Source organism: Camelina sativa, chromosome 10, assembly GCF_000633955.1.
Source record: "Camelina sativa cultivar DH55 chromosome 10, Cs, whole genome shotgun sequence".
Lineage (NCBI taxonomy): Eukaryota > Viridiplantae > Streptophyta > Magnoliopsida > Brassicales > Brassicaceae > Camelina > Camelina sativa.
In genome coordinates, this window is record NC_025694.1 from 19984489 (window position 1) to 19995926 (window position 11438).

Sequence of the window (11438 nt, forward strand, 5' to 3'; positions counted from 1 at the left end):
TTTTCGTTAAATTTGATTTCACCCAAACCCTCAATCGATTTTACCAATCGATCGATTTCGTTACCTGTTTGTTCGGCGAAAGACAAGACCAATTTTTCAATTAACTGGGTTACGATTTCTGGCAAGCAAAATGTGAAATTTCTAGTAGGAGCGAGTTTTGAGCTACAAAAATTGAGACTTTTTAGATATAATTTTTGGGTCTGATTAGGCATTGTCTGCATCTTTCTCTCTATAGCTTTCAGTTTAAAAGTAATCTATATAGGGGGCTTGGAGATTTGTGAGATATAAACCTTTCTTTCTGTTTCCGACAATACCCGCTTGAGTCTCTCTACTAATTAATTAACTCTGAAGAAGATGACCGATTTGTTTGTCTTTTGTCTTTGAGCTGCAGCTGATGATCTTATCCCTTTTTGTTCTTGTCACTCACACAGGGCTTGGATTGTCGATGGTCGAGGTATTGCAACCAAAGTGAAAAACGCTTCTCTTTCTTCAGCTTTTCAGATCCAAGACTGCGGTGCTCATATCCAATGTCCCAATTGCTCCTACCGCATTGACAACAGCAATGTCAGTCCCCCGGCTCACTTCCCTCTCCTCTCTTTTCTGAATCTCACACTGACTTTTTCGCTTACACACTTGTCTTTTCTTTTTCTTTGGTTTCAGGTACTGCTTCCGTGGCCTGGCCTTCCTAAAGGTGTCAAGTTTGAGCCAACTGATGAAGACATCATCGAATTTTTGGAAGCTAAATGTGGGCTTGGTGACTCACTACCTCACGTGCTTATCGAGGAGTTTATTCGTCCTGTCACTGAAGATGTTGGAATCAATTACACTCACCCTCAAAACCTTCCTGGTAAACTACAACATTCCACCATCTTCTTTGCAATTTTACCCCTTCACTTTATTTAAGCTCATATAACTCTTGTTCTTCAATTGAAACTAANAGTCTTCTCTCGGTCTTGACGCGTTCACTCCATTGTTACTTAGCCTAGTGAACAAGCTCCAAAGCCTTCCTCTTCTCTCTCTCTCTCTCTCTTTGTATCTCTTTGTTTAGGGAGTCATGGCGAGGTAAGCTTTGAACCCTAATACTGTATATAAAAACCAAACCCCCCAAGATTTTTCGTTAGATTTGATTTCACCCAAAACCCTGAATCGATTTTACCAATCGATTTCGTTACCTGTTTGTTCCGCGCAAGACAAGGCCAATTTTTTAATTAACTGGGTTACGATTCCTGGCAAGCAAAATGTGAAATTTCTATTACGAACGAGTTTTTAGCTACAAAGATTGAGACTTTTAGATATAATTTGGGTCTGGTTAGGCATTGTCTGCATCTCTCTATAGCTTTCAGTTTTAAAGTAATCTATATAGGGGCTAGGAGATTTGTGAGATATAAACCTTTCTCTCTGTTTCTGACAATACCCGCTTGAGTCTCTCTGCTAATTGACTCTGAAGAAGATGACCGATTTGTTTTCTTCACATCTTTATCCGTTTTGTTCTTGTCACACAGGGCTTGGATTGTCGATGGTCGAGGTATTGCAACCAAAGTGAAAAATGCTTCTCTTTCTTCAGCTTTTCAGATCCAAGACTGCGGTGCTCATATCCAATGTCCCAATTGCTCCTACCGCATTGACAACAGCAATGTCAGTCCCCCGGCTCACTTCCCTCTCCTCTCTTTTCTGAATCTCACACTGACTTTTTCGCTTACACACTTGTCTTTTCTTTTTCTTTGGTTTCAGGTACTGCTTCCGTGGCCTGGCCTTCCTAAAGGTGTCAAGTTTGAGCCAACTGATGAAGACATCATCGAATTTTTGGAAGCTAAATGTGGGCTTGGTGACTCACTACCTCACGTGCTTATCGAGGAGTTTATTCGTCCTGTCACTGAAGATGTTGGAATCAATTACACTCACCCTCAAAACCTTCCTGGTAAACTACAACATTCCACCATCTTCTTTGCAATTTTACCCCTTCACTTTATTTAAGCTCATATAACTCTTGTTCTTCAATTGAAACTAAATTATTTGTCTCTGAGTCTCTCCAGGTTTATTGATTTCTGTGCTCTTTCGAGCTTTGCTATTTCAGGTGCAAACAAAGATGGAGTAAGTGTCTTCTTCTTTCACAAGACGGTGCAGGCTTATGGAACAGGACAGAGGAAACGCCGAAAGATCACACCGACTCTTGTGAACGATGAACCAGTTCGCTGGCACAAGACTGGCAGAACCAAACCTGTGTTTCTCAATGGACTCCAAAGGGGCTGCAAGAAGATCATGGTCCTCTACAAGAGTGCTAGAAAGGGGTCAAAGCCCGTGAAATCAAACTGGGTTCTGCATCAGTACCATCTAGGAACAGAAGGAGAGGAGATAGGAGACTATGTTGTTTCCAAGATCACATATCAGCAGCAGAAGCTTGGGGATGAAGGTGAGAGTTCCGGGGTTAGAGGTGGCCCTAGAACACCGAAGACGAATACTCCTACACCTCCTAGACCTGTAGAAGGTGTTGCTAGAGATGAAGAAGCCTTTGATGATTCAAAGATGTTTGATCCATTTATGGAGGTTGGTAAAATGGTAACCACAAGATCATCAACTTTGTTTTCTAGAGACTAAAGTCGGTGTTTTTATTATCTGGTAAACCAGGGACTGGACAGCATTCCAGAAGCTGCATTAGGGAAGATGTGGTCCAAAAAAGCTCGAATGGATGAGGATTATGTTGTAAACCTCAGTGAAGATAGCTTAACATGCAATGAGAGCATTGAAGCTTCGTCTATTTGGGAAAATCAGGTTCTGCCTCCCAATCCTAGCCTCGGAGCTATTGGGGAGCTCGATGGTTTCTCCATTTCAGATCTGGAGAATGCAGATTTGGGGACTCCCCCTGATTTCCTCTCTGTAAGATCCAGCTTAAAACAACTTTCCTTTGAAAATCATTTGAACTTGAGATTCTGATTTCTTCTCGTGTACATATGGGGTTTTTGTAGTTGGCTTCTCAGGAGAGCTTGTTGAACTGGATTGGATGGCTGTGATTGGATTCTTGCTGATTAACCAATAACCTCTAGAATGGCATGGCTTTGCCGAAGAAGAAGGCAGAAAGCAGGAATATGTATAAATTAAGAAAACTTTACAAAGTCTCCCCCAACTGAAGTCATATCTCTCAGATATTTTTACTTCAGGAGATGAGGTTTTCTCTCGGATTCCCGGAAAGTTACATGAATATTTCCGGGAATATATCATTTTCAATCTCGGAATCTGCACTTTTTTGTTGTAATTCAAGAAGATATTGTGACCTTTGTGCTCGTTGTTGTTAACTTGTTATGGTTGGTTACTCTGTTTTATTTGGCTAAAGGTCCATCAACGGTTATATTATATTTTTGGGTGTTTTTATTTACCATTCGCACCAATATTCTTAAAAGGTTTTCATTATTACCCCCAAAGAAATTAATTAATCCGACAAACCCTCTTTAGTCTGGCTGGTTTCTCTCTCACGCACGAAATTAGGGTTTTTTTTTTTTTTCTTTCTAAGTAGCCGTCTACGGTTCAGTCGGTGGTGGTGGTGGACGCTTCGAAAGTTTTACCCTTTCGTATAACTAAGTTTGGAAGGATCAGACTTGCGCTGTTGAAAACCCCACTCTAAGCTCTCCAATTCAGTACGATGGTGAGAAGAGGTCGCGGCGGCGGAGGCGGTGGTATGGGCGGAGGAATCAATCGTAGATATCTGAGTCAAGTTATGGATTCATGCGCGAAGGATTTAACTACGGCGGAGGATATCGTCGATGATCTCCGTTCCAGGTACGGCAATTTTGCGAGGTTGACTCGGCAAGTGCTTCTGCTCAATGTCAGACAAGTCCTTAATGTAAGAAACAACAACAAGAGGGTTAAAGACGACGACGAAGATGACAACAATGGCGACGATGTGGAAGGTTCTGCTGCTCAGAGAAAGAAACAGAGACGGGTTGATGAGAAAGAGGAGAAGTTGCAGCGAGCTGAGCAGTCACATCTTAGGAAGAGGAGTATGGAACGTTCAGTGTCTTCATCTCCGTCGTCTTCTTCTCCGTCGGAAGACAGTGGCGATGTGTCTACCTCCGAGGACGCTATTTATAGCGAGAAGCTTAGTCCGCGGTTTGATTTTATTAATGACAGTCTACGAGATAACTACGCTAAGTTAAACAGCTCCTCCAAGAAACCAATTGTGGCGCCTGAGGAAAACAATGTCGAAGTTGAGACTGTGAGCAACAAAGGTAGAAGCAAGTTGGCTACAATGGGGGCGAGAAAGGAGGCTAAAGGCTCTCTTTCCCTAAGTGGAACTACTGGTAATGGTGGTGATTTGGAAGTTGAGGGTAATAAAGGACCTACTTTTAAAGATTTTGGTGGGATTAAGAAGATTTTGGATGATTTAGAGATGAATGTTCTTTTCCCTATTCTCAATCCTGAACCGTTTAAGAAGATTGGAGTGAAGCCACCAAGCGGGATTCTATTTCATGGACCACCTGGTTGTGGAAAGACCAAGCTGGCCAATGCCATTGCCAATGAAGTTGGTGTTCCGTTTTATAAGATTTCAGCCACAGATGTGGTTTCTGGTGTTTCCGGTATTGAAGTTGCATATCCATTTTTGTTCACTTTGTTTTGGCTCCCTCTCTGATCTTATTATCGTTGTACTAATCCGATATGCAAATTTTGTTTACAGGTGCTTCTGAAGAGAATATTAGAGAGCTCTTCTCTAAAGCGTATAGGACTGCGCCTTCAATTGTGTTCATAGATGAGATTGATGCAATTGGATCAAAGAGAGAAAATCAGCAAAGGGAGATGGAGAAGCGGATAGTAACGCAATTATTGACTAGTATGGATGGACCTGGTCAGAAAGGCGAGAAAAATGGTCCTGACTCTAATACTGGTTCTGTTCTCGTCATTGGAGCTACTAATAGACCTGATGCTCTTGATCCTGCTTTGAGAAGAAGTGGACGATTTGAGTGTGAGATCGCTCTAACTGCTCCAGATGAAGACGCAAGGGCTGAGATACTCTCTGTTGTAGCCCAAAAACTGAGACTAGAAGGGCCTTTTGACAATAAAAAAATAGCTCGTTTAACACCGGGTTTTGTTGGAGCTGATTTGGAGAGTATTGCTTACTATGCTGGCAGAAAAGCTATAAAGAGAATCTTGGATTCAAGAAAATCTGAACAGTCTGGAGATGCTGCTGAAGATGATAAATCTTGGCTGAGGCAGCCCTGGCCAGAAGAAGAGTTGGAAAAACTCTTTGTCAAAATGTCTGATTTTGAGGTATGTCAATTGCAGGAGTGATAGGGGACAACTTTTCTCTACTTTAATGTTTACAAAGTTCTTCTCTTTTGTTCCTAAATCCTCTGTTATATACCAGGAAGCAGTGAATCTAGTTCAGGCATCTTTAACTAGAGAAGGATTCTCAATTGTGCCTGACGTCAAGTGGGATGATGTTGGTGGACTTGACCATCTACGACTTGAATTCAACCGTTATTTAGTCAGGCCTATCAAAAGGCCTGATATTTATAAGGTACTAAAAATCACATGGCACCCTTAAATAGTCAATTACTTGCTAGTTCTATTGAGGTCCGAACAGTCTCTTTGGATCTTTTTAGGCTTTTGGAGTAGACTTAGAGACAGGATTTTTGCTTTATGGACCACCGGGTTGTGGCAAGACATTGATTGCAAAGGCAGCTGCTAACGAGGCTGGAGCTAATTTCATGCACATCAAGGTTTGACTTCCTCGTCTTACTTTATGATTTGCTTTATGTATGAATAATTCTTGATAATGTGATTATCTGTCTTCTATCAATGGCTTTCAGGGTGCAGAACTTCTAAACAAATATGTCGGAGAAAGCGAGCTAGCTATTCGGACATTATTTCAGCGCGCCCGAACATGCGCACCATGTGTACTCTTCTTTGATGAGGTTGGTTTATTACATTTTGAACTATATGAAGTATGAAGACTGATGTCTGTGTGCAGACAATAAGATATGAGATTAAGATATGACTTGCAGTCAAAATTGATCCATGTTTGGGTAGTTTAAGAGCTGTCTGATTCTTATACATGAGTAATGTCTTTGAAGTTCAGGTGGATGCTTTGACTACAAGTCGTGGCAAAGAAGGTGCTTGGGTTGTGGAACGGCTTTTGAACCAGGTAATATACGCTTTCTTCATCATATTGAATGGTGCAACTGCATACTCAGGCGTTGATCAAATGGGTTTCGATGTTCAAGTTTCTTGTGGAGCTGGACGGTGGAGAAAGGCGTAATGTGTATGTAATTGGAGCTACAAACAGGCCAGATGTAGTTGATCCTGCTTTCTTGAGACCAGGTAGGTTTGGGAATCTTCTTTACGTACCCCTCCCTAACGCGGATCAGCGTGCTTCAATTTTAAAAGCCATAGCGAGGAAGAAACCGATAGATCCTAGTGTTGATCTTGATGGCATTGCAAAGATGAACTGTGAAGGTTTCAGCGGAGCTGATCTCGCTGGCTTGGTAATTATCTCCCGCTCTTGTCGCAGTGTTTCTTGAAACTTGATATGACCCATGTCCTGTAATGTACGTGATTCTGATGGTCAGTTTATATTCATAATATGGAAGGTTCAAAAAGCTACATTCCAGGCAGTGGAGGAGATGGTAGGCTCCAGTGAGTCGTCTGAAGATGATGTTACAGATACAACTCAGTGTACCATCAAGATGACTCATTTCGAGCAAGCCTTGTCCTCAGTCTCACCTTCTGTGAACAAACAGGTTTTCTCTTCTCTCTGTTTGCATCACTTTGAGAAATTAAAATTCTATAGTCTCTTGTTGAGTTTGAATTTGAACCTCATTTTGGCGTGCTTTGCAGGATCGAGAACGCTACGAGGCACTATCAACGAAGCTTCAAAAAAGCATTGGAAGGAACACTGAACAAGTCATCATAGGACCATCTTTCGCCCTTGAGTAAAACTCTCTTACTTATATAAAATGTGTGCAAAATCCCATTTTCCCCGAGGGTATATTATATACGGTCTTTAATTTAATATAAAGAGTAAAAGACTCGACTGTTTTTCAACTTCAGACACGTAATAGAATCAAGTTATTTTTCCAACTGTTCTGATCAGATCCGTAAGTAATACTACAAAAATTCTGATACTGTAAATCGTATATACAGAGATGATTAAGTAGAAAGAGAGAACAAAAGCTATTAACCGTTTACGAGATTACCTAAAGACTATAAGAGGTCTCTGACAAGTGATAGATAGAGATTCTTATTTATCAGCCAGAATCTCGTTTGCAGTTGCCAGGTAATAAGTACTTGTAGCAATCAGCGTTCTGAATCAAGTATCCGGGGAGATGAACAGCTGAATAAGACCGTGGAATCGGACCTAGTTTCCCGATTATCTCCCTAAACGTGTGTTCTTCAGGAAGCATATCGAAAAGATCAGTTCCTTTGCAGATTACATCTTGGATTCGTCTTGGGTTCAGGTAATGCAAGAATCTGACCCGGTCGGTATGGCTATAAGCTTTCATCTTGAACACAAAATCATTGATGTGTCTGAAACAGAAACTGCAGTGCCAACCTGAATCTGTCAAAAGATTGTTGCTTTGGCGGAAATGAGCGTACCGAGTTTTCCCAGGCTTGTAGAGATGAACTGAAGCTCTCCAGCTTTTGCTATCGACGTAGTACTCATACGAGTAGAGGTAGTTTCTCAACTGAAGATGAAGAATTGGCGGGAATCCGTCGCACCATCTAAGCAGGTTTATGGTATGGCCGCTCGGGATCTCATCGACGTCCGACATTATCAGAAGATCATCTTCTTTTATACCGGCGAGTTTGATCAATTGATCCAGTGCAAGCCTTTGGAACGATTCTTCCACAAAGGGGTTTTCGCCTTTCTTGAACCTTCCTCCAACGTGCCCATAAGTCAGCCTTGGCTCAGCGAATTTGAATATCTTGTCCCGGCTGTCTGCGAAAGACAAGGGTTTTGGCAGTCCGGTGAAAGTAGAGTTAGATTCGAGAAGCACAAACTGAGTAATGTAAGGACTTAACTCCTTCCAGCGGATAGTGAGCATATCGATCTCGTTACTGAACAAGACAGCATCAAAGACTCTTCGTGGAGATTCACGGAGTTTCCAGCCATGAAGACTGCAGAGGGTTTCCATGGAGGTGTTGTGGTGGTAGTAATGCGGAAGGATGTTGAAAGGTTTTGGAGGTGATTCCCAAAGAGGTCTCAAGAAATATGTAATCTTCTGACCATGTAGGTAGATGCCGAAGATGGAGATTGGGAGGACAGCGAAGAGAAATAGAAACGTTTTGAGATCGAGTCCTCTTAGAACAAATCGAAGCCTTGACATGGCTTTGCCTACTCGAGAACCCTCCTGTAAAATGTAAAAAGAAGAAAGAAGAGAAAGCCTTGTGAAGAACTCTGAAGTCCCTGGCGTTAAAAGAATGCAAAGGTTCTCAACTTAAAGAATGATATATTTATGTAGCCAATGAAGCAAGCAAACTCAATCATAAGCAATATTTACAAGAACCAAAAAGAAAAAAAAAAACCTAAATATTGTAAGTTTCAGAATCATTTAAGAAACAAGAACAAACGAGGAAAAAGGACCTGTCCACAAAGATGGTCGGAGATAGTATCCGTCTTCTTAGAACTAGAATAACCATCGGACATGATTATATTAGACCCCAATTTTTGAGTTGTTGCTTCTCCAGAGAAAGTTGAAGTATCCAAAAAAAAAAAAAGCTTATGGAAAAATAAAGAGAGAGAGAGAGAGAGAGAGAGATGCCTAAGAGGATCAATCAAGTCCGCGAAACCGTGTCTTCAAATCGATCCATATCCTCCTCTAAGGAAAATTGTAACCCCTCCAATTATAGCCGTTTGGTGCTTTTAAGGCTTTCTCTCCAATTATATTCTCAACTATCTATAATTATCATTCAACTCTCTCCCCAATTACATTTTAGCTTCCATATATTCTTTGATCCCACATAAATATTTTATCCGTCCGATCTCGTAGAAGATTTCATCTTACGGCTTTAAATCATTTTCTCTCTCTCTGCCAAATTCAGAATATTCCTTTTTTTTTTATTGATTAGTAGTAAAAGGAATTTTAAACCGAACGTTGGAAAAAAAAAAGAAAGAAAGGGAAGAAACAAAAGAAATCACCAAAGTGTGATTGATGATGATTATGAGACGACTAAATAATGATAACCCCAAAGACGATAACGACGGCGGGGGAGGAACCTACCATGCCTTCGCCTTCGGCTCCACAACAAGTCAATTATATTCTGCAATGGTGGCGTAGATGGACGGTTTTGGTGGCGGCTATCTGGATCCAAGCCTTCACCGGCACTAACTTCGATTTCTCTGCCTACTCTTCCGACATGAAGTCTTCTATGGGGGTTTCTCAATCGCGCCTTAACTACATGGCGGTTGCTTCTGATTTGGGTAAAGCATTGGGCTGGTCTTCTGGTTTCGCCATTGCCTATTTCCCTGTCTCCGTCGTGCTCTTCGCTGCCGCTGCCATGGGACTCGTCGGTTACGGCGTCCAGTGGCTGTCCATCGCCGATGTCATCGATCTTCCTTACTCTCTCATTTTGGTTTGCTGCTCCTTGGCCGGACTGAGTATCTGCTGGTTCAACACCGTCTGCTTCATCCTCTGCGTTCGCCATTTCGAAGCCAACCACTCTCTCGCCTTGTCTCTCGTCGTCAGTTTCAACGGAATCAGTGCTGCGTTGTACACGCTTGGCCATGAAGCTATTAGTGGCAAATCATCGGCGAGCTCTGATATTTACCTTCTCCTTAACTCCCTCATCCCTCTCATCGTCTCTGTTTTAGCCCTTTGGCCGGTCCTTACCAACCCTCATGATTCCGGCTCTAGCTGCCGAACACGTGACGAATTCCGAGTCTTTGTCGCCTTCAATGTCTTGGCCTTAATCACATGCTTTTACCTTCTCTTGCCTTCCTCAGGCACCTACTTAGCTTCATCACCTCGTTGGCATTTCCTCGGTGCCATTTTCCTTCTCCTTTTCCCTTTGTGCGTACCGTTTCTCGACTATGTTCACCGTGCTCTTCAGTCCCTTCGCAGCTCTGGCTATACAGTGGTTGATGTAGAGGATCCCAAGATCCTTGATAACGTGTCCTTGGATCATCAGAAGAGCAACGCGGAGGAGGGATGTGATCAAGTGAGACTAGGAGATGAACATTCTCTCGGAACCCTGGTTTGTAGTTTGGAGTTTTGGCTATACTACGTAGTTTATTTCTGCGGCGGCACGATCGGTCTTGTATACAGCAACAACTTAGGACAGATCGCCCAGTCTCTAGGACAAAGCAGATCGAATGCTAAATCCTTAGTCACGCTCTTCTCTGCCTTCTCCTTTCTCGGAAGATTGCTCTCCTCTGCACCTGACTTCACACGCAAGAAACTAGACTACTTGACGAGAACAGGATGGTTCGCGATTTCGCTACTGCCAACACCAATAGCCTTCTTCATCCTGGCGTATTCGCCCAAGAAAAACCAGACGGCGCTATTAGAAGTGGCTACAGCACTAATCGGGTTAAGTTCGGGGTTTGTGTTTGCGGCAGCAGTTTCCATAACGTCGGACCTCTTTGGACGCAACAGTGTCGGTATAAACCAGAACATACTCATCACAAACATACCCATCGGATCGCTCTTCTACGGGTACATGGCTGGGACTGTCTATGACAAGAATGTCAGCACGGGTACAACAAAGTCTGTGGTGTCAGCAGACTCGGTTGTTTGCGTAGGAAGTAAATGTTATTTCGTAACGTTTTTGTATTGGGGGTTTCTGTCAGTTTTGGGATTCGTATGTAGCTTGTTTCTTTTTATTAGAACCAGACCGGTTTATCACCGGTTAGAACAGAACAGAATCTAAAACGGTGTCCGTAGTATAATAATAATGGCTATAGCCGTATAGATTGATCAGATAGAAAGGAAAAAAAGTGTGTAAAATACAATTGTATCTAGGCTCTTAATGATTTAGTGTATTAAGTTATCGACGACGATTGTACAATCAATTACAACCATTGGCCATCGACTGGCACGACTCAGGCACGATCAAGAAACAAAACATCAATGCTAGCTTGACCTTGACATCATCACAGTAACTATGGAGGGACGAACTAATAAGAAGTAATCAAATCATGGTAATCAAGGGTTCTTCTGAGAAGGGCGCCCAAAATACTGGAGAGGTATTAAAGACAAAAAAAAAAAAATTAATAAACTTAAAAAAAGAATTGTGTAATTGAGTGACACATGTCACTATCTGAAGCTTTCGATCGTGAACGAGTCAGTCAGTGTCAGTGCCCAAAGGCTCAGGCGATTTTAAAATCCAAAACCAAAACTATTTATATAGTGGAGGGACCCGGACCCGGACCCGGACCCACCCATGGGAGTCGTAGAAGAGCGGATATTGTTATTAAAAAAAAAAAAAAGGAAAGAAAGTAAAAAAAAAAA

At 42.1% G+C, this 11438-nt stretch overlaps 4 protein-coding genes across 6 annotated transcripts in view; 3 read left to right on the plus strand and 1 right to left on the minus strand.

Annotated features, from left to right (window-relative positions):
* LOC104719413 (NAC domain-containing protein 8-like) overlaps positions 1–3348 on the plus strand; it is a 10321-nt gene extending 6973 nt beyond the window's left edge. The window contains exons 1-6 of one of the 3 annotated variants that reach the window (XM_010437338.1): positions 948–1062; positions 1503–1635; positions 1732–1918; positions 2075–2544; positions 2626–2874; positions 2964–3348. In XM_010437338.1, the coding sequence (XP_010435640.1) occupies positions 1055–1062; positions 1503–1635; positions 1732–1918; positions 2075–2544; positions 2626–2874; positions 2964–3008 (1092 nt within the window). In that variant the 5' untranslated portion in view covers positions 948–1054 and the 3' untranslated portion in view covers positions 3009–3348. Of the gene's footprint in view, positions 1–431; positions 565–660; positions 848–947; positions 1063–1502; positions 1636–1731; positions 1919–2074; positions 2545–2625; positions 2875–2963 lie in introns of those variants that run through there. The other 2 variants (XM_010437340.2, XM_010437341.2) reach the window with 2 other exon arrangements.
* On the plus strand, positions 3469–7065 carry LOC104719415 (cell division control protein 48 homolog C). The gene is made up of 9 exons (XM_010437343.2): positions 3469–4568; positions 4667–5256; positions 5354–5506; positions 5592–5708; positions 5799–5903; positions 6068–6133; positions 6213–6473; positions 6579–6728; positions 6826–7065. The coding sequence occupies exons 1-9, from the start codon at positions 3635–3637 to the stop codon at positions 6922–6924; spliced, it is 2475 nt and encodes an 824-aa protein (XP_010435645.1). The 5' UTR covers positions 3469–3634; the 3' UTR covers positions 6925–7065.
* On the minus strand, positions 7010–8682 carry LOC104719414. Its single transcript, XM_010437342.1, has 2 exons — positions 8573–8682; positions 7010–8339 (listed from the first exon to the last, which is right to left on the minus strand). The coding sequence occupies exons 1-2, from the start codon at positions 8633–8635 to the stop codon at positions 7236–7238; spliced, it is 1167 nt and encodes a 388-aa protein (XP_010435644.1). The 5' UTR covers positions 8636–8682; the 3' UTR covers positions 7010–7235.
* Positions 9166–10857, plus strand: LOC104719416 (protein NUCLEAR FUSION DEFECTIVE 4-like). Its single transcript, XM_010437344.2, has one exon. The coding sequence runs from the start codon at positions 9166–9168 to the stop codon at positions 10855–10857; it is 1692 nt and encodes a 563-aa protein (XP_010435646.2).